Source organism: Chelon labrosus (genome assembly GCF_963514085.1).
Source record: "Chelon labrosus genome assembly, chromosome: 11".
Lineage (NCBI taxonomy): Eukaryota > Metazoa > Chordata > Actinopteri > Mugiliformes > Mugilidae > Chelon > Chelon labrosus.
Window position 1 is genome coordinate 9,232,762 of NC_140344.1, and position 23,206 is coordinate 9,255,967.

At 42.2% G+C, this 23,206-nt stretch overlaps 1 protein-coding gene across 3 annotated transcripts in view; it reads left to right on the forward strand.

Moving 5' to 3' along the window:
• Positions 1–23,206, forward strand: part of ppm1h (protein phosphatase, Mg2+/Mn2+ dependent, 1H) — a 36,896-nt gene that overhangs the window by 2,120 nt on the left and 11,570 nt on the right. For 2 of the 3 annotated variants that reach the window (XM_084555250.1, XM_084555251.1), the window contains exons 2-6: positions 8,668–8,839; positions 11,001–11,357; positions 17,707–17,819; positions 17,995–18,079; positions 18,302–18,420. In XM_084555250.1, coding sequence (XP_084411376.1) covers positions 8,668–8,839; positions 11,001–11,357; positions 17,707–17,819; positions 17,995–18,079; positions 18,302–18,420 — 846 coding nt within the window. The remainder of the gene's footprint in view (positions 1–8,667; positions 8,840–11,000; positions 11,358–17,706; positions 17,820–17,994; positions 18,080–18,301; positions 18,421–23,206) is intronic. The other variant, XM_084555252.1, reaches the window with a different exon arrangement.

The following is a 23,206-nucleotide window of genomic DNA, read 5'->3' on the forward strand; positions in this document are numbered from 1 at the left end:
ATGCAGAACTATAGAGGTCACATTTCAGTCCTCAGGGCTATCCTCAAATTCGTGTGACAGGCCAGTTGACTGTCCTGAATTCATCCAAGTTCACAAAGAACAGTTAGTTTGTTCCTGTGTTTTCCTGTCTTATCTCGATGCCATTGATATGCTGTTACGATTAGAGTGCCTGTTTCCTTTCAGCTTAATTATTATTTTTTTAATCGATGATGATTGATATTCAGTTAGAGCGCCGCGTGCAGAGACTCCCACTATCTTTTTGCATCTAGCGTTTCAAGTGGAGCCATCCTGCTGCGAGCCCAGTTTAGATGTGCAAATGAGCGCCGTCTCAAATCGACGATGTTCTCGCAAGACATAAAAAAGAACAAGGATGACGCTTTAGCGGCAGAAAGATGAGAAAGAAACAATAACTTGACTACGTTTTGGCTTGCTTTATCCAGCATGACATGCAAAAATGTCCAACACAATTTCCCAGAATTCAAAGTGATGTCTTAAAATTGCTTTTTGAGTGAAGAGCAGTTCATTTACTATGTCAAACACAGAAAAACAACAAATTCTGACATTTCAGAAGCTGGAAACAGAGAAATATTAGAATTATTGATTAAAATCACCGCTGATGTATTTTCCGCTGAAGAACCGACTGATAAATTGACACTTTCCGTTCTAACATATCCGCTTTATATATAGACACATATAGTCTCTGCTTCCTATAGAATGAAGAAATCATCCTCACACACGCCCCACTTTATGCCTCCTCATGCTAATCTGCCGTGAAGAATTTTTAATCTCAACACAGAACCGAAAGGAGGATAATTTGCTTCTGTTTTTAGAAATCAGCAACGGCTCACATGTTCTAAAATTCAATTGAACGGAAGCTAATTTCTGTTTATGTTCATCAGTATGTATCAACATTAAACAGTGAGGTTTTTGCGGCTTTGAAAAATCAACATATTTAATTGGGGTGCATAATTCAACAGGATCAGTTTGACAGCCCTACTTCATAAATAGACGTGATACTCCTGCCAGGAGTGTGTGTGTGTTTGTGTGTGTGTGTGCGTGTGTTTGTGTGTGTGTGTATGCGTGTGTGAGCCTGGCGTAGCATCAGCCAGGCCTGAGCCTTTCTGGGGATTTGTCAACAGCTGGCGGACCGGCAGGTTTTGTTGTTGTGACACATCACTGCCAGTTGTGAAAACCTGAGTCCATATGATACGCAGTGATAATTACAGATCCATTCAGCAGGGCTAACAGTGTCAGATACCAGCAGGTCACTCTGATAGCTCTGATAAAACTCAAAGCCAGAGCACATCTGAAAGCCTAGGAGTTGCACCATTACTTCTTACTGCCAAGATTACTTGAGAATCAGTTACTCTACTGCTCCTTTTCCTTATTAGCCTGATCATTCAATCCAGATTCTAACCTAAGTGACAGATTTGATGCTTATTAGCAATGGGAAGTAATATGAGACTGATGGATCATGTAAGATGAGTTGCACATCCCTGTTTCCCCCCCCTCATTCCCCTGCTCGTCTCAGAGTAGGCCTCTGTGAGTTTTCAGGGGTTATACTGGGTATTTGCGTTGCTGAGTGTCTTGTCCAGTGAGCACGCTGATCATTTGAATGGATCAGTGAGTGTTGCTCACTCCAACTCATTCTGCCTGCTCTTCTTCAGCACTCTTGCATTCTTCACTTTTGCAGAAACGCTACAATTTACTGCAGCTCTTCTGCTAGCACTCTGACCACTAAGGAGTTTCACTTGTGTGCTCATGCACCTCACTGTTTGGGTTCAGTGCTCCGTGTTGCTTGGCGTTCCCAAAGGTTGAGGAGACAAATGCTGTGGTGTCACCTTAAGTTGTGTTCACCCAGATGCATTCCTTTAACGGTCAACTTCAGAAGTGACCATTTTCTAGGTGTTTAATAAGGACCTAATTATGTGCAGAAAATGTGTCACTGTGCTACAGACCTGACTGTGCTTGTGTGCTAGTTAGCCAGTCAAACAGGATAATATTTCTTAGACTTTTGTTTTTGTGTTTTTGGTCTTGAAAGGAGATCAAACCGACCGATCAGCACATTTGTTCTGAGCCTGCGTGAAAGGGAATGACTCTTCTGCGAAATTGGAAGAGCTACCATGAGCTGCTTCAGTCTACAGTTCATGATCATGGTGCTGGGAAAATATTTGGGTGTTTGAGTGTTCACATTAGATAAAGATGTACAATTAGAAAAGTCTTCTGAATGGCCTTTGAACTTTGTCATTTTGTTTACTTTCATCACATTCATTGCCCAGTTCCACGCTCCGGCAGTTGAAACACAGTTTCTGTTGCAGTTGCGTTATTAGGTACTCCGTTGTGGGATCTCTACAATACTTGCCCACCTAATGTTTCCCTTTTATGTTTAACTACTTTGGTCCATTTACTGCAAGGGATTTGTAAGGAGTGGGACAAGAGCAGGAACAATGACAGTTTTGGGCTCTACCAAAGATCTAGTATCAGACTGGATGGAAGGAGGTTCGGTGCATTGAATGAGACCCATTTAAAAGCAGTTGTATACAATTCTTTTCTGAAATAACCTGGAATTTAAAGTTCATCAAGAACCGTCTGAGCCACTTCAATAATAACAGAGGTCTGGTATTAATGATGGAGGCTCCAAATGGCCTTTGCAGTTCCTTAGCTGTCCTCTCTTCACCTCCTCCAACATTTGTTGTTATGTGCGAGTAGTAGTACTTCCACTCACTTTGTCTCTGACCCAGAACCATTAACACAGCAACAACCTCAGCAGCGGTCCAATCAATGCTTAATCAATATGTGTGTCTGTAAGCTGAACAGTAGTGCCCTGACTCTGTCTTTTCTGCAGATGGGCAAACCTTCATACGTTAGGGCCTTCCAGTGTTTTAATTTACGAATACACAGCAACAAGTCGGCATACTCTGCGTCAACATCTGTGGGTGGAAGTGGAGGTCAGGCAAGTGGCAGCTGCAGGGTGTTTAGCTATTGGGGAGTCGGTGGATGAAGGTAGGGCATGCGTGTTTGGCCAACATTTCCAAGATAAAGAAAGGTTACAGGCACAGTTTATGTTTTATTTTAGTTGGGGCTTTATCCAAACACTGTAGGTCTTCTTCTCTACGCATTTTCAGTATTTTCATTGTGAAGAAGCCACATAAAGTTAATGTCAAGACCAACTGTGGGGAGGAGGCACATGAGCAGCCCTTCGTATATATACACGGAGCGCCCCAGCGCTCAATCACATGATGCAGCACATGCTCTCGTGTTGTTCTTACATCTACGCTGTTCATCGCTCTGAGACAGGGATCCCGTTTCAGCTTTCCTTAATCCGTAGCTAAAATATGAGGAGCTATTGAACTAAATGTGTGTTGCACTATAATCAAATTATCATGATAGGATTATCTTGATCATGGTCTTAAATTGTGTGGTAATATTCTGTTGAAGAAACAGCAGCAAAAGACACAGCAGCAGACAAGTACGAAAACTATTACCAGTCTAAATATATAGTCGGTATATAGTAATATATGCTGTATGACACACATGCAGTAGTACCCTACATGTGGCCACAGCCACACACACACACATGTTCCTCTGAAATGTAATTATCGGACTTGAATTTGATTAATCATAAAAGAAACATTGCATTAAACAGAGGGCGAATGTTCAGAATCCATTATGGACAACACAATGTTTTACAATAGCTAGTCTAAAAAGCTATAATTCTCTGTTTTCATAGCCTCCGCGTGAGTGTGTTTGTGTGCCCTCGGTTGTGCAACGGGTTGGCAATGACGAATGATTCAGAGCAGAGCAGTAGTTTCATTTTAAATATGGATTCTTCTAGTTTGTTACTTAACTGTTGCTCATTTTGGAACTGAAACTGCTGATAGTCTCCATTGATGATTAATTTGTGTGTTTGCAAAATGTCAAATGCACATCACATTGGGTTGCAACACTTGTTGAGTCCAAAATGTTCAAAATGTTCTAACCCGATATAAACAGAAGAGCAGTAAATCCTCTCATTTGAAGCCAACACAATAAATGATTGACACTGTCCTGGAAGGATTAATTATTAATTGCATGTTAAAATTGTCGTCCGTTTAACCGTGCATTATTTATCTGTTGCTAATAGTTTCAACATTAGTATTTTGTGCTAGCATTATGATACTACAAGTCTAATAGTATTTAGTGTTTTTGCTCTATGTGAAATATATTTTTAATAACATCTTTAATGTCTTCTAATGCCTTTGGAGGAAAACTGATGCACTCTTCCTGAAAAAAGTCTCCTCACCACGGCTCTGACAAGGTAATTAAGGTCATGCCATTGTCTCGAACGTGAAGAACTAAAATGAGGTAACCGAATATGACAGCCCTGCTCTCGGACTCAGCTCACGCCTCAGGGTGTGGATGGCTCTTCCTCTCGTATCAGAGATGAAAGCCTTGAAAGCTCGACCGCTGTTAATCTTGTGATGTTCCAGGGTCAAATGAACGGCCTCCCTGCAGTGCTTTGGTCTCTGACTCGCACGACTGTCTATGAAGGATGTGGTCTTAGAGGAACAACCTGTTGTTGTTGTTTTGTATCAACCGCACATAGCAAAGCTGTGGACTGTTTTCTGGAGCAACAAACTGAGATGTGACTGTCGGCGACTTTCCAAATCTAACACATTTACAGTGCCTGTTTCATGAGCTCTGTGTTTACCTTCAAGGCTGGGCAGAGGACACAAGGTAGCGTGTCATTCCCAGATGCCAATGCTGAAGCTGCTTGTCCTTTTTATTTTTGCAATACCCCACAATGATAATGTGATCAGCAGTTATAGACCACTAGATGTTTGACTTTAATAGTCATCCATCCGAAGCAGTTTTCAAGTTTCACCAAGTTGATTTTCTTTTGATTAAAAGCGAACAGGCTTAAACTGATAATCATGTACTATTTAAACACTCTTGAGTTTCCTTTATTGCGACAGTGTGGAAGTGGCTTGATCAGATTAGACTGAACTCCTACACACTAATACACATGGTTTTAAAACGAATCCACAATCATAAGGTAATGTGTATATTTCTATGTCCCCTACAAAAATGTAAACTGGGGCAAGCAAATATGTGACATTTTGTGAGTATAAATGCCTTAAAGTGGCAAGTGTATCAAATAAATGTCTGAGTCAATATCTATGGTCAAATGAGGTATCACAGTCATGAGCAGATGCAATTAAAAAAGCCTTAAAAAAAAAACCATTACAAACCACGTGTTTGTGGCAATTTTTTGTTTTGTTTTAGGAACCTCACTTCTGTCTTGCCACGACTTTGCTGCTTTCTCACCTGATACACCTCCAGGCAAACATATTTCCTTATGTGCTGGCTCTGAATATCAAGCCCTGGCCAGTCATTTTATAATGGTTCTGATTCTCTAACATGCAAACGTTTGTGAGATCAAAATTGCCCAGTGCACACGTGTCATGAGCTTAGACTGTATGGCTCATGAGTGGGCATGGGCACATGATTTGTGCACAAGAGAACATTTCTGTGCACGTATTAGTAAATTAGGCTCACTGATTTTTTGAGAAGTAAGGTTCAAATAACATCTGGCACCATCTATACTCCTAGTTAGACTAGTGAGAAAGCCCCTATTCACACGTTTGATAATGGATGGAACTTTTGGGTCAGAAGAGGGATCACCACAATAAGAGATCTACTCTGCACTGCCACCAACCAGCTCCCTCTTAGACTCTAATCGACTTATTGCTAAATGATCATTGGTAACCCTTGTTAAAGAGTCAGTTGGAGGAAGACTTGGAGATGAGACTCCTGGATGATGTTTCAAAGGAAGGCCTAGATAGGACACATTCCTCGTCAATCTGTTTGCGTCAGTTCAAGGTTATGCTTCACCTTCACCGCTCTAAAACCCTTCCAGTCTTGTCCAAATCTACATACCTTTTGGCAGTCAATATTTAAAACCATATCAGCCGTCAGCTTTTACAGCAATATTTGGAGTAGCTCCACAAGATACACGCCTTAGCCAGCAGGCAAGAAAATATGATAGCCCTCGCATCTCCTTTGGCTAGACGACTTATGTTGTTTAACCGGAAAGAAAGAAACGCCTCTAACTTTTATGCTGTGGATCAGAGATCTTGTTTTACCGTTTGACATTGGAGAAAATTTGCTGCAGGCTTTGCTCATGTTTTATGCTATATGGCAACCATTTCTAACCTTCACAGCAAATATGGATGTCAGGGACAGTTTAACACTGTGACATTTGATTATTTTGTGCTGTTTTTAGTTAGTTTATGCATCTAATGTCTGTGTAGCCGTATATGCAAATTGAGAGTTTCTTTTAAACCCATGTTATTGACACACCATGGGTGGGGGGGGGGGGGGGGTGCTATTATTAGCTTTTTGGGTCGGGAAGTGGTAAATTGCTCATTGTGTAACATGGCCATTAAACTCCCTCTTACCGAGTGATGGTCCAGTTTTATGGCCCGCTGTGTTTTCTTAGCTGGAGACAGAGGATCACTGCTGTGCATGCTCAGCCTCATGGCCAGGATTATTTATATAGGATCCTCTGTGCAAGAGAGTGCCTCTCGTATCAACATGTAGCCATAAAATGTTAAAAATGATTCCCACTGAACACAATAGATGGAGAATCATTTCATGTGATGTAATCATCTTAATGTATCTAGTCACTAATAAATATTCTAGGTTTGTTTTGTATTATCTGTTGAAAAATAAAAAGTGACAGAATATCTACTAAAATCCATATTTAATCCACGTTTAGTTCCTTCGCGGCCTTTCCTTATCTAACCTCTTGTACTCCAATTTTATAAAGCTACTATATTCATAGCCTTAATAGAGCTAACATGTCCTACGGCGTGGCTAAATCCAGAGCGCCTGGAGTATTGTTAAGCAGCGTGTGCTTGTCCATGACCACAGCAGCTCACAGCAGTGGTGCACCATCTGCCAGGTGTTGTATAATGCAGTATTTATGTGTCTTTCCGTCCTCTGCCCTGCATGTGCACGACTCAAATTGAAACGTGAATTTAAAGTTCACGTGTTTGCTGACTTCCTTCGTCTCATTCTGTTTACAGCATAAAAAAAAAAAGTGCTGTCACGAAAGCTTACCCTCAAACTCTTCCACGGAAATCGAGATCTGGAGGGGTATTTACAGCCCCGAGAAAATCACACGAAATAAGGGCCACACATCTTCCACCCCCTGAATCAGCAGCCGTGTGCTGAGCAACAGTCCCTTAGATTGTTAAACATTTAGGATGCTAGTGTGAGGTGAGGAGGCACGGTCGTCGTTTGACACCGCTGTTACTTCTCAGTTTCTCAGTAAGAGTCTTTTGTCCCAGACAGAAGGATGCGCTCTAAATGATGGAAGTGAAAATGACAACTGAGGTCTTGGTGTTTTTAGTTCATCCATCAGATCCCTCTGAGGCTTTAGTGTTTTTAAATGTATTCTCAATTTCTATTCTGTATATTGTTATGTATTTCACAGTTTTCAGTTATACGTACACTGTAAAATATTTGCTCTGCTTAATTTCTTGATTTCTTTCACATAAATATTGGCACAATTCATTTTTATAGTAGCTTTTTAATGTGGATTGTCTTCAAAGGAGACTTCCCCTTAGTTTTGGTCATGTACTGTGTGTGGTATAAATTGGACATGGTGAAGGTTTCAAATCCTGAGGTAAATGGACGTAAACGTATTTCCTGTGAGACAGAAGTCTAGGGTTTAAACTTCTGTGAACAGTTTTTTTTGTAATTTCTTCCCAAACTGACACAGCAAACCCACAAAGTTAAACTGTGGTCCTCTTCGTAAATGTAGTAAGGACACATTCTCACAAAATAGTCTTATTCAGTATTCTGGGCATTTGTTGTACTCCAGCGTACAAATCAACTAAGATTACTGAGAGAAACATTATACAAACGTTATACGGTATTTGTTGCTGCGGATGCTGTCCACACTCAGATATTCCTGATTACATCCGGGCTCAAACAGGCATGCATCTGGAGGCTGACAGATTTTGACTTGAAGACTGAGAAATTGTGTTTCCAGCAGGTTTACAGTTTGCTTTTGTAACACCGCAGACTTGATTAACTGTTTCATTTCATTCCATCATTTTTTGTTCTTTATATGTTAACTAGTAAAGAAAAACAGCTATGAGGTCACAATTATGTAGTTAAATAATAGAAAAAAACAACTTAGCTGAACCTTTTTTTTTTTGGCCTGTGTATCCAATGCATCACTGTTATTGCTACAGTACTAGGGAAGAATATACTCATAATGAAAGAACAACATTGATTGTGTAGTCGGCTACAGTTGACTAATGTGTGTAAAGCGCAGCAGCAGTATTTACACAGCTTTAGAAACAAGCCACAACTTAACCCATGCGCGTGTGCATCAGCAGATCCGGTAGTTGAACAAATACCACTGCACCACTACCCCATTCAGCAAGAGGATGAGGTGGTGGTAATAAGCAAAGGCTTCCTGCCAGTCAGAAGAAGCTGGGCTTTTGTGGAGGTTGTCTTTAAGTTTGCAGCTAATATTAGGCACATGTATATCTGTGAATCATGCAAAGCTACTCTAGTAGTGTCCCAGAATACAGAAAATGTAGAGTTGGAAATCTTATTTTGTCCCCCTAATTGCGCTTTGTGGTGTCCTGTTCCCTCTTCTCTGTCCAGGGTGATCAATGCAGGAAAGAGCACATTAAACGAGGACCAGGCCTGCTGTGAGGTGCTGGTGGTCAAGAGGAGACCTGCAGGAAGCTCAACGCCCGACCGAAGCCCCACGATCCGCAGGAGGTCTTCCCTGCCTAACGGAGAGGGCCTGGGCCTCCAGGAGAACCTGGCGAGTGTAAAACAGAAATGTCTTAACTCTTGCGTTATATCCACCTCCACCGACATCCTGCAGGGACGTGTTACGACAATTTGAAGTGATTTCTTAGGCTTAGAAGTAATCACGCTCTGACTTGTATGTGAGTCACAAAAAAAAAAGGAGAGTTGAAGTAGAAAGTAGAAAGGGTGAAACATTACATGAGAATTTATCATATTTAAAAAAACATTTAACCATGGTTTTCTTTGGCTAAAATTAAACTCGTGACATATTGAAGCTTTTACGTTTTGGCACGCATTTAGTGATGAAATCCAGGTAATAGTTTAGTCCTTGAATGTCTGCGGTGGTCTGTATTTTGGACTCGCGGTCCTCTCATCAGCAGATTATTGGACATAGCTGCACAGCGTCCTTTAAACAGCACAGTGGCCTTGAACAGCTCGCACTGACAAATAGGCTTTAAAAGTCAACCTTGTTTCCTTTCACAACATACTGAGCTCCTGGCAGTACTGATGTCTGTCATTTTTCCTACAAGGCCGAACAATAAAGCACAAAGCATTGAGGTTTTTTCCTATTGTTATTGTTGCTTACTCCTCACTAACCGTTCTGTCAGAGCATCTTGTGATTGTGGTCGACTAACACTGCTTCTAAAATGTGCTCTCAGCCCACCAGCCCTATACTCAGGTCCACCCAGAGCCTACAGCAAACTCATGCAAGTACCTCATGACTCACTACTGCAGTGATACTAGACCAATAAGAGTAGTGTAGAGCCTTTCTAGAGCTGTTTCCCTGCTTTACAGTCTCACGCAGTAGAATCTGCCTGCTCTATATTTAGACAATCAGCTTCAGCGTGTGCAGAAATTTGTGCGAGCAATGATGTACGCTCAGTGGTCAGAACATAGCAGACAGCCTGACTGTTTTCTCTTTGTGTATGCATCACAGCATAATGAGATGTCTATACATACATTATGTGTGACTCACACTCTGTACGTGGACTTCAATCAGTTTGGAACTGACGCACAAAGTAGAAGATCAGTTTCAGGTGAACTGAAGATCACAGAGTCGCTCGCGGTTTATGAAGACGGCTGGTTCAAAGCTGTGCAGAGGATGAGACCGGCCACAGAACACTCTGTGTGGCACTTTGTAGATCAAAACAAAGGATGGTACACCGTTTTAGAACATGCCGTGCCTCATAGCACCTATTAAGCCCTGCGGATGGAAGCCTTGATGAGAGAGCAAACATTAACATCACAGTGAGGCAAGTTCATTCAATCATGGACATCTTATACCTCCCAGGGATGGCGTACGTTCAGATCAGATCTCTGAACTGACCGCTGCGCTCCCGTAGAAAAAGTCCCAGTTAACACCTGAGGGATGAATTTGAATACACCCATCAACTTTGAGCATTTGTTTGAAGCACTAACATCTGCATGCACTAAACAAACTGACGCTTGGCTTAGTACAGCTTCCTGTTTGTGTTTGCCACGATAAGTGTCAGCGGTACCAGGGGCTAAAGTGTTTCAGTGTGGCATTATAATAGATTTTTTAAATGTCCTAGTCACTGACGTGAGATTCGGTGCAGCAGCGCTTCAGAAACTTTGTCACCCGCTACTTGTCGAATGAATTGTGAACAACAAAGTCACCCTTTTAGTCACCTCAAGAGACTGCAGTACTGTAGCATAGAAACCAATAAAAATAAATTCAAGCTGTCAACCTACAGATTGTATGGTCACCAACTGAAAAGAAAGAAATTCACACTGTTTCTGGGTGATGAGTCAATACAGTTAATTTAGTTTACTAATCAAAACCATAATCCTCCATAATGGATCTAAATATCTGGCTAGAAATATAATCTTAATTTTTTTTCTTCATATCTCCACATGATTTATTTACATATTTATTAATAAGTCTTTGATGAACTCCTGATTATTTCTTAACCAAAATTTGTATTGATTTATACTGAGGTTGTCTACAAATTGTTAAGCTAAGTTATGCCAAGTGTTTTCAGCTGACAGACATATTGATCGTTCACACACTGGACCACTTTGCTCCTTAGAAAGTAAACGGATATTCAGTATGGATCAGTCTGACAGCGTTCCTCTTCTCAGATTCTACATCTTTAGAGACCCAGATGTTGACACAAACGATTTATTTATGTGTGTGTCTGACCCTTGTCTGTATCCAGGATAGCTCTGAAGACCTAACTTTCCACTACTGGGCGTTGTTTGACGGCCACGCAGGCTCCGGGGCGGCTGTGGAGGCCTCCCATCTTCTCCATCACCACATCGCCCTGCACCTCCAGGAGGTGAGGGAGATTCTCTGTACTCCCGACCTGCAGCCACCCACGTGCCTGGGTGAGGAACCCATCAACCACCACCTCACCCCGACATCTCAGCGTGCCCTAACGAGGGCGGCATCACTCCGGGGTGCCACAGGTGCTCCGGGTTCCCCCAGCAACCCACCGACACGCTTCTTTACTGAGAAGAAGGTTTCTCACGAGAGTCTGGTGATTGGAGCCATTGAGAATGCCTTCAAAGACATGGTAAGAGACATGTCCTCCAGATTTTATTGATAGTGTACTATTGACAAGCAAGATTTGATCTTCTACGTGAGAACAACTGGGTAGGAGTGGTATGGTTCAAGCCTAAAGAAAAGAGAAAATATAAAATACAATACAAGATACAATCCCAAATTTTGTCTGCAGTTGTACCTCAAAATCTGGGACTGTCTCATCAGCTAAACTTTCAATGTTTTGAATGATCTGGGACGAGATTCAAACGCAGTTTGCATCACAACGAAACCAGGAAGTTGAGCACGTTGTAACGCTTGTGGACCCGATCCTCTTTGTGAATTGTTATGCCAGTTTGGACATCCCCTTCTATTATCAATCCAGCTTGTTGCTCCCAAACCTGGTTTTATGTGCAGTTGGAGAAAGTGCAGCAACTATCAAAAGACGTCAAAGAAAGGTTTGTCACGCTCTTTGCTGGACATGACGCCATGTGGCTTAGAAGCTTAGAAAAAGACAAACATGCTGCAAGGATTAACTCTATTCTGTCAACACGGCTATATCCAAGCGCGCAGTGCAAATAGTTGTTAATTGTTGTGCACACTTTTAGCAAAGGTTAAAAGGCAAAACTATTTCCAAACTACTGTTCATTTAGACTGCAGGCCGCAACAGTGCACATACTGTGCAATCACTATTCCTTCTTAACAGCCATTAGGCTCTAATTGCATCAGTTGATATTGATTCACTGTAATTAGACAGTCAGGGGCAATGCACATAGGCCTCTTGGTTTCCTGTTGGTTTACAGCACGAGTCAGTTTACTTGCCTTTCAGTACGGTATGGTTAAATGCTGTACACTGTATGCTATGCTAAGTTAAAAAGACACTACAGTTGCATGACACTACATACACTCCATTAGGTGATAATTAAGTTAATAAGTTTGTGGTTTCTTTCGCTCCGCATGCTCACCAGTCGTTCAAAAATGGTCAGTGCTTCACTGTCAGAGGACTGTTTAAACATCTTATCATGCCTGTTAGCATTTTCATATGAAAAAGTGGCATTTTAGGTGTTTACAGAACTGTTGGATGAAAGTGATTCCTCTGGAGCGTCGTCCAGAGAGAGATGATTCGATGCTGACAAGGTGCTATAAGTGCGATCACACCCTGTGAACTGTACTAAAACCCTGGTAACGACACACTCACAAGTGCGTGTTCCAGACTGATGATGTGATACTGTCGCTCTCGAACTGGAGGCGCACGCTGTCAGTCATGTAGCAAATAACAGAGCCTGGAGAGGAGGTCGTACGCACTCGCCATCTGGCCGTGAATGCTGGAGACTTAACTCCTAGAGAGGCCAGGGGATCAGGAGCAGAGCCAATCAAAACAGGCCTGTCTGACAGAGAGGGTCAAAGGTCACTGATCTCAGTTTCATCCACAGCGCTTTTGAAAAATCTTTCTGCTTGGTTGGGTTCGTCCTTGCCTGGGTTGTGAAAGAGTAATGTACTCCTACGCTGAGAGATTAAAGCCTCCTTGTTTGATGTCAGAGGGGCTTTACTCATGGTAATTCATAGCTTGCTGTGCAGACAGTTAGACATTTAAGCACGCGAATGACTTTAAGTAAATATATTGCACAGAAGAAGGAAGGAATTCCTCCTAAAGAGGAAGTTCATGTAAAAAAAAGAAAATGTACTGCTTTTACTACATAAGTAATGAGACCAGTTTGTGCCTATAAACATGAATTTACCGCTTCAACTACAACTCATATTAGCACAGTATTAAAGAGTAATTGGAGCTGGATCGAATGAGTTATGACTTTAAAGTTTACTTTCTGACATTGTGGCCCTTAAGATGTTTTCAGATGTCTCGTTCTGTCAAAAACTTCAGTCCAAAATCTGAATATAGTCAGTGTAAGGTTATAGAAGACTAACATAATGAAAAAATATTCATGTTTAAAAGCTGGAAACATCAGGTTATTGACATTTTTTGCTAAAATAAATACTAAAATGTATTTAGTATTCATGTAGTTATTGTGTTGTCGCCTCTGATCTGGCATTAAACAGTGAAAACATATGCTCTGAAATACCTTCATGTAATGGTCAACCATGACTGCAAAGCAAAAATTCTTTGCTAAAAGCTAAAAAAAAGAAAAAAAAAGAAAAGGCAAGCATTCTTGATGGAGGGTGCAGTCTCTGAAAAAAAGTCCTCAGTTCACTCTGGTGCTTCCGTGTCCTGGCCACTAGATGGCAGTGTGCAGTAAATAATTTCCACTGAGGTGTATGATGAAAAGAGAAGCAATGTATTGGGGCAATTATGGTTTGTGTGTAGGTGTAATTATTGCTTGTTTAAGGACCACTTACTTCACTGAACGATCTTTGGTTAATGACTAGCAGATGTATTTCATGAACCATAAGGATTGTGTTTTATAATAAAGGGGAAAAAAATACAGTAATTAGCAGAAATCCTGGTTTTGAGCAGGATTCAGATCACAAGATACCGTAATTATAATTGAGTTGTACACTGAAAAGTCAGAACATACTCTTTACGCTGCTTTGATTTTTCCGTTTCGCTTTCTCCGTCACCTCCCTTTTCCTCGTCAGCTCCTTGCAATCACCAAACATCTGTCTCCCTCACTCACTTACCTGCTCTTCAAAGAGCTGCGTACATATAAGACGCGTTTCCAGTCCATTGTTCACTGCTTAACTAATGTGTTTTTCCAGGTGGCTGCAGCATTCTCTTCCACCTATGGGCTCTAATTACAGAACTTGCTTTCCTCCACAGCTGCCATTTATTTTAATTTAAGTAATCCTTTTTTTTTTATTAGATGCAGTTTGATTGAAATGGCACACATTTCCTCTTGGAACAGAGCACCGTCGCTTCTGCCTCAGCTGAGTAACTACCCAAAAGTCAGTTTTGGCAGAATCTCACCCCTTAAAGGCTCTCGTTTTATTTTTTTAATGAAGCTCATTCTTTAAGAAAATGGGAAGTGTCAGCGCATCTTAGGAAGGTGTGGTATCGCTAAATCTCTGTCTCACAGTCCACCGAGCCCTTGCCTCTTATCAGCGGGATCCTCCTTTAATTCTGATACAACTCCCCAGTGGAAGTGGAGTGACTGCTGAGGACTGACAAACACTCAGGGAGGTGTAAATATCTAAACTAGTGCGTAGCTCAGAGACTTTAAACGGAATAAAGGGCGATGAGATCATTGGCCTCACATGACCTTGAGTATTTTAGGGCTCAGATTATCATTAGCGTGTCAGGGTGTCATTGCTTGAAGCGACAAAATGACGAAAGCGACATGCTTTCTCACATGTGCCGCCTTCATATGGAACTCATCATCTTGTGGTTACGACATAAAAGCTGACACTGTACACAAAACGCTCGTCATTCAGATTGTAACATCAGTTGTGAGAAATCTGCTGCAAGGCAACAGTTGGTGTCTAGAAGCCTAGGCTTATGGTTTAGCCAGCTAGCAACCGGATTACTTAACGTTGGAAATGCAAAGGCATAATGAAAGGATGAGGCCATTGGAAATATCATCAGTTTCCTCAGACATGTTATTAAATTAAAGATCCAGCTTTGTGTGACTAAATTCCAATATATTAATTTACCATTCGCCATTCATTTCTGAAAACGTCTACAAACACGCCACAGCCGGTGAGCTCAACCCTTATCAAATATTACCACTACCACACAATTTTTTAGTTGGTATATACTAGTGACCTGTTCACTGGTGAGATTCAGAGGTGCTGTCACTTACTTTTGCTCTATGGATTACTGCTGGTCTGCCCTCTTTGCCCTACACCGTCCTTAAAGAAACCTCATATTAACGTTTTGATTTTCTTTTACTCCAGACACTGCAGTGCAATCTCAGTGTATTCCAGGCTGGTTTACACTAACGCTCTCTTGTCATATGTAACAGGTTTTTCTTCTAGTTCACTAGCCAGTTAGCTAGCTATCAAGACATGCCTGTGAATCAAGCTGTCTAGTCAGCCGGTTGTTTATTCACTCCAGTTTGTCCAGCTAGCGGGTCACCTTAGCCATCATTGCAATAATTGCAGCTCCCTGATGGCCGGAGCTGCCGCTGTGTTGAACTGTTGCTTTTAGCTTGTTCGTTAGCATTAGCTACATGGTGCAGGATCAGCCTTCTGGAAATGAAGCAAAATGAACTGGATTGTCAGTTTTATACTAAATTCAGCGTGTGTTTTTGCTGTGAATTCTCAAGAACGTCAATTTTTGCAAAAGTGGCTAACAGGGCTGTTAATGCATGAATATTGCTGTCACTTTAGGAGGGTATGTACAGTTACTGTGAGTGTGTTTGGCACCAGGTTATTAATGTTTTCTATTAAAGGACCGTTAGTCAGTTTTCTTAAAATGATTTTGCCCAAAGGTCTTTCTTGCCTTTAAAAACAACTGCTATGTCACTGCTCTCGGCTAATTAGTTAAAAATGATTAATCCTGTTAATTACCCGCAACGCTGTCCATCATCAGAGCCTTCCATCTTTTCTGACGTTCAGCCTCTTTTTTTTTTTTCTGCCCTCTCCGTTCTCTGAGTTAATGCTTTTCATTTCCCGCTTTTAGGCCTAATAGCTTTGGACTATCTCATTGATTCTGAGAACTCACCAACAGCAAAGAGCGCGGAGGACGCAGGTCTCATATATGAACGACGGTGGCTTTTGTGACAGGGGGACTCACAGTCATGTCAAATGAAACATCTTTTCACATAATGGGAGGTCAAACTCATGGTATGTCCACTGTGTGGCTGTATTTACTTTAAATGCGCCCAAGACGTGGCTTTAGAAAACATTTTAAGACAAATATAACTGTATTCAGATGTTTTGTTTCACTGCCTCGGAATTACAGTTCATCCTACATTCAGAGCACAGTTTGTTGGGGTGAAGTGTGTGGGTGTGCACTGCATGATACTGGCTTTGTATATCTGTGCTGTACTGTCCCTGACTTTTTATCCTGAATGAGTATGTTTAAGTGGATAGAGTGGAGAATAATTCAATCTGCTTGTATTGTTGTTGAGGCCAGAATTTCAGATTTGTTCATTTTGTTTTTTGAGTATGATTACTTTAAATGCAGTCAGTTATTTCTGGTGTTATGGTGGTCAGCGTGGTGATGAGACGATGTGATACTAGATGATTCCTGAGTTATTACCATATCTCACCATTTGATGTTTTTCCTTCTATTTACGAAACAATAAAGATTTTAAAAGGTTTGGCATTAAAATGGCACGCTGGTAAAAATTGGTACGTGTATTTTTGGACGCTGTACATCTCACTCTCTCTCTGCCTTCTGGTTATTTTGCTCCGTTGTTAGACTCTTCCTGGCTGAAGCAGGGAGGAGAAAGGTGTAGATGTTTATGCAGACATTTTCATTATTGAAGACTCGCCTGCAGCAAGAGGTATTGGATACAGTGAGGATAAATATGTATGGCTCGCTATAGATTCATAATTCATCCAGGGTGAAGGACACATTTGTTCACCTCCACACACCTCCCCCTTTCCTTCCCCCATCCAAACCCTACCCCCCCAACTGTTGTGTCTGTCAGGTCTGATGGAGTGCAGAGTTGCCGAGGCGCACACATCTATGCACACGCCCGGCACGCATACAATCCAGCCATGCTGTATTCTCATTTTCTGTAGCACACAGCATTCATGTGGAGATTGTCAGCAGCGGGGTGAACATCCCTCATGGGAGAACATGCTGGGGACGGACTTGCAAATGTGTTTGCCAACATTCTCGGCTCCGCTCAATCTGTTGATCGTGGCGGTAGGGTTGCGAATGAGGCGCCCGAGGGGGTCACTAGTTTTCCTGCGATATTGTTCTTGCTTCTGTCTTGTGAATAAAGGCCCCTGAGGAGCTGTTACCAGCAAACCAACAACGGCACAAAAGGGTTAAATGCAGCCTGAGCTCCCCGGTTCAAATTTATGCCAGCATTTTGATTAATTCACTGACAGGTTAATTATTCATCTAATTAATGAACCGATAGCATGGTTTTCTTCAAATGGTTTTTGGTTTAATTAGCAGCGAATTAATCTGAGCTAATTAACTGGTTTAATATCCAACAGCCCTTCCAAACTTTCTCTTCTATCCTTTTGGTTTCCATTCTTTCTTTTTTTTATATATTGCTCCTCAACTCATGGAGCTTTTGATGAATGAATCCATTATGGCGCTATAATTAATAATCGCATCATGGCGGCTTTTAAGTATAAAGGCAATATTTATCCTCAATATCACGTTCTAGCTTGAATGCAAAGCGTCGCTGCGTGATCGGAAAAAATGTTTGAAGGCCTGGATGATTAGAAACATGATGATGTGTAGAGGATGGTTTGTATTATGTGGTCTCATCAGAGGATCCGTGTGTGTGTGTGTTTGTATTTAGGATGTACAGATAGAGAAGGATAAAGCAGTCTACAACGTCTCGGGCGGCTGCACAGCGCTGGCGGTCGTCTATTTGCTTGGGAAGCTCTACGTCGGGAACGCAGGGGACAGCAGGTGTGAAGCACGCACTCATGCATACACAAAATCGAGCTGTGCAATGCACTCAGCAGAACGTAGAGGCCTTTCTTTGTCTCTGTCGCTCACCTCCCTGTGCACCGCAGCCGGCAGGAGCAGCCGAGTCCCTTCCTAAATAAGCAAGAGTTTTGCTTTGTCTGCTCTTCTCCCTCAGAGCTATCATTATCCGGGCCGGGGATGTCATTCCCATGTCAACGGAGTTCACACCAGAGTCAGAGAGACAGCGGCTGCAGTTCCTGGTAAGAAAGAAAACCCTCCTCAGCTCGTTTCCAGCGAGCACAGCTGTCAGATATTAGTGGGGCTGACCTCCCCTCCCGCCGAGACACCGGCTATGCTTAGCTCTGTCTCTCTTACGCAGCCTACTCTCTGTGCCAGCTTAATAGACTACGGAATTGTTTTTCCTATCCCCTGGGCATGTCAATCTTACTCTTCTTTGTGTTTTTTCCCCTTTCATATCAAAGGCCTACATGCAGCCCCACTTATTAGGGAACGAGTTCACACATCTGGAGTTCCCGAGGAGGGTGCAGAGGAAGGAGGTGGGGAAGAGGATGCTGTACCGTGACTTCACCATGTCAGGATGGTGGGTTAATCGATGATCACTGATTGATTGATTCTCCGACTGAAACACTGACTGGATTAATCTCACTGTCAGCTGTAAGGGACAAGTGACAGAGTATGCTAGCGTTTTTTACTCATATTCTTCCTCTTCTTTCTTGAGAAATTATTTCAACACATTTGCTGAGAGGAATATAAAGAATGTAATAATTGGATAGTAACTTATTCAGTTATATACATCTGAGTGATTTCATGCAAAGTGCAGGTTATGAATATAGCCAAAGTTCCATTCAGTGTGTGTAAAAGAAAACTGATATTGAAACCTGCCATAGAAAAAGGCTAAATTTCATTGGCTTTTCTTCTTCTTCTTCTGCGTTTGAGGAGAAGATATAGAGGAAAGCAAAGATCCAGCTCTTTCTCTGAGAGATAAAAAAAAAAAGGTCAGAGAGAGACTGAGGTGAAAAAGGAGAAAAAGAGAAAAATGCATTAAATGTAAGAAACAAAGAGAGACGTTAAAGCGAAGAAGAAAAGGTCAGAGGAGAGATCAAGGCGCCAAACAGATAAAGACTGAGCAAGAGAATGATTAGAAGTATTACTTTACATGTTTCCTTAAGTAGGGACGTATCCAGGGGAAAAGTTAAGTAAATAAATGTAATTTTTGCCGCAAGGACTTGAACCCTGAAGTAACACAATCATACTGTAGTAAAAACATCGCTTCAGATCTAAAGCTGCAGTTGATGAAATGCTAATGATCTGTGTATTTAGCAGTAGAGGAAATATTCAGATGTGTCAGAGAAACATCACTACATAAACAAAAACACTCGTAGAAGTTAAAGTAACTAAACATTTGACTCACAAACCTCATTTTGAGTCTTGTATAGGAAATCATAACATGCAGATATTCAGATATTGCGTATTGGCATAAAAGGTTCGGCATAACCCTGACACCCTGATTACCTCAAAATTACACATCAAGGCAGGATGTGAGTAAATGTCTGTGAAGGTTCTCAGTCATCCAGTCATGGTATATCATTAAAAATGTTATAGGCAACTGGATTCAAGTATTCAGACCCTTTACTTAAATAAAAGTACCAGTACAGCAATGGAAAAATATTCCATTACAAGTCCTGCATGAAAAATCCTACTTAACTGAATGTACTGTAAATTGCTAAAGTAAAAGTACTGGTTTTGTCCCTATGACTGATATACACCGATCAGCCACAACATTAAAACCACTGACAGGAAAAGTAAATAACATTGACCATCTTGTGACAATTCAATGTTCTGCTGGGAAACTTTTGGACCTGGCATTCATGTGGATGTTACTTAGTCATGTACCACCCACCTAGACCAGACCGGGCACCCCCACCTCATAGCAATGACACTACTTGATGGCAGCAGCCGTCCTCAGCCTCCAAATCCTGGCCTCCAAATTCCCTAGATCCCAAACTAATCAAGTATCTGTGGGATGATCCACAGAGGCCCCTCCCCTCAACCCATAGGACCCAAACGCCCCCACTAACAGTATTCTGTTGCCAGACACCACAGGACACCCTCAGAAGGCCCATGTCCATTCTCTGATGAGTCACAACTGTTTTGGAGACACAAGGGAGACCTACACAATATTAGGCAGGTGGTCACAATGTTATGCCTGATCGGTGCATCATTACATTTGATATCATGGGATTATTAACGCTGAAGCATCAGTGTGTTGTAGCTGCTGGCAGGCTGGGGCCCGTTTGAACAGACAGCAGATAAATCTGAGAGCTAATGAGATGATTAACGGGAGAGGAAAAAATGTCTGAATCATAGATCTGTTTTCAGTCTTTGGACTTTTCCTCTAATCTTTGGTTTTTGGTAAGATACTGGATCATTTGAACATAAAACTAAACAAATGCGAGAAGTTTAGAAGAAGAAAAAAAAACACAGTTTGATGGAGCTGTTAGCGACTCATATGTGACCCTGACTACACACTTCTGTTTGACGTCACCAGTTTAAAGGTTTTGACCTTGATCACTTGATTTATATAAAAGCTTGGTGTATTATCAGTTGTGTGAAATCGTCAATAGAAAGCGAAATAGTCATGAAATGTAAGGAAGTGAAAACTGTAATAGTAGGAAACTATAATAGGTTCGTTTTTAATTAATGCTATTTTCCATCATTGGCACTTGGTTATGTAACATAAAAAATGGGATTGGGATTTAGTTATTTCAGAAATTGCTGCTTTTACATCTTGCAGTGTTAGAATTATATTTACCCCTAGTAGAAAATGTTCTGTGCATATTGAAAGAGTGGAGAGACTGAGAGCAAAGGAGAGAGCAGGCTGAGGAGAGAGCAGGCCGAGGACAAAGCAGCTGACTTACGAGAGATGAACTGTATTTTTTGTGACACCACCTCTGTGCAGTCGTGCTCAGTTCAGCAGATGTAGGTCAGTCAGTGGTTGCCTTCTTCACTGGGCCCAGAACTCTCAGCCCGTCGGTCTGCGTGCTCACTGTCTCAGCAGCACAGACAGCCTGTGATGTATTTTTAATCAGGTACTACCCACAACCCAGTTCTGCTGCAGCTTCACCCGGACTATGTCTCCGTCCTAAGTTAGCACCCTGCCAGTACGGCAGACTGCTCTGATGAGCTTAGGTGTGACTAACTGTGTCGTCTTGTTTAGGTGGAGTTTGCTCTATAGTCGCGGGGGATCCAATTTTTATGTCTCTGCGGTTTCCTGTCTGTGCATGTATCATGTGCAGCCTTTGTGCCTGCATGCTGCGCGTGTGCGTGGGTGTACTCTGCCGTCCAATTCTCTCTAAGGCATCCACGATCAAGGCTGCGCTCTAATGAAGGCAAACACGCCTGCAGCCCACCTCTCGGTCTTCCTCCCGCGCAGTCTCTGCCTCCCCTCGCGCGGCCAGTTGGACCGACGCGAGAGCTGGCATTGACCTCGCAGACTGTAATGGCGGTTGTTCTCCGGGATGGCAGGCGGCTCTGTTTGCCCAGAGTGATGGATGTTGAGCGGTCGGCCGTGATCCAGACGCCACAGTAGCACGGGCAGTCAGGTGAAGGGAGGGCGGGAGTGTGGCCTGAGAGGATAGAGAGAGGAAAAAACAGGAAAAAAAAGTGATGCTGCAAAGAGAGAAAAGTAAAAAAAAGATGGTGTGTTGTCTACAAATGAGAGCAGTGCTAAATGAAAATCAACAGATCTGAAGCTGTGTCTCTTTGGTGCCCACGTCCACAGGGGTGTTTGTCCTCCCCCCTGATCCTTTTAGGCAGTGAATGGGGAGAGCAGGGAGACTAACACACAGTTTCATCACCGTCATGCAGTGCTGTGCAAAGGTTTTAGGCACTGAAAGCAAGAGAGAATTGCCATGAATAGTTTTATTTAACGTTTGCCTTCATGCAAAATCCAGCAAGCAGAAAGAGCTGAATCAAATCAGCGTTTAGTGCGGACACCCGTCACAGATTCTCCAAGGCAGGTACATTGTTCCGGCGTCTCGGAGAGCTTGCCACAGTTCTTCTGTGGATTACGCTCACGCTTGTGATGTTGAGATCAGGGCTCTGTGAGGGCCAGACCATCTGCTCCAGGACTATTTGCGCTCCTTGTTGCTGGAGACGGTTCTTCATGACTCTGGCTCAGAGGAGGAGAAGGATAGAGGGAAGGAGGGAGGAGGAGCTGCATCATCTTCTCTGCGGGAGAGATGCACTTCAGAAAACATACAGCAAATGGAAAGTGACTAAGTAACTGTACCCATGTACAGTTCTGAGGCTCTTAAGAATTAAAATCATCTTAAATTATCAAGTTAGTCCTTAAAGATTTCATTTTGTTTTACTGGAGTTGAGCCTTCTCTGTAATGCAAAATAAGTAACAGTAAAAAAAACTAAAAATACATTGACTCTTATCACACACACACAAAAAAAAAAACACTAAGAGCTGGATGGTTTTACAAAAATGAACAACCAACTAACAAACTGAAATGTTTTAAAGCAGCTGTAGAACACGTACAAAAGATCACGCTCATCCATATTTAAAACAAAACACTGACGATGCTCATTCTAGTGCGTGGCTCAGTCACTGCAGCGAGTGTTAGCAGTTCCATCCCCGGTACATGGACTGCATGCTGAAGTGTCCTTGAGCAAGACACTGAACCCCGAGTTGCTCCCAGCGCCTGAGACTGGTGTGTCAGTGAATGGATAGATGTGTGACTGTTAAGTGCTTTGAGTGCCACTAGGTAGAAAAAGTGCTATGAAAATACAAGACCGTTTAAATAAACACTTTTACTTTAAACTTACAATGATTTACATTAAGAGCAGGTTCACTCAGGTACGATTTGAACTGTTGAACTTGTCCTTGTAATCGAGTGTTTCTACACTGTGGCGCTGCTGCATTTAAAAGATCCGAGTACTCCTTCCAACAGGCACTCTTTCCTACACCCAGTTCTGCTCTTCTTCTCTCTTTTTTTTTTTGTATCAGTAAGACTGCCTACAGCTTTTCATTTCGAGAGTCTCTGGGTCACCGCCATTTACGCCGGCCTTGTTTTGCCCCTGAGAGCGCCACTCATTCTCTGAAGAGCCCATCAAGGTTGGCCAAAAAGTTCATTTAAAGCAACTGTCAATCGGGCCAATTTGTCTGACTCACCCAGTGCTGACACAGGACCGCTGCAATGTCACCTCGAAGCCTGTTGTGTTTGTGTGAAGACGTATGTTAACAGTGCGCGCGCAAATTCTGATGCCGTGCGCGCGCTGCTAATGTTTTCCTGTCTCCGCTCTTTGCACCAAGAGATGACATCATTCTCCTTCACTCCTTTCTCTCCTTAGACACCTGC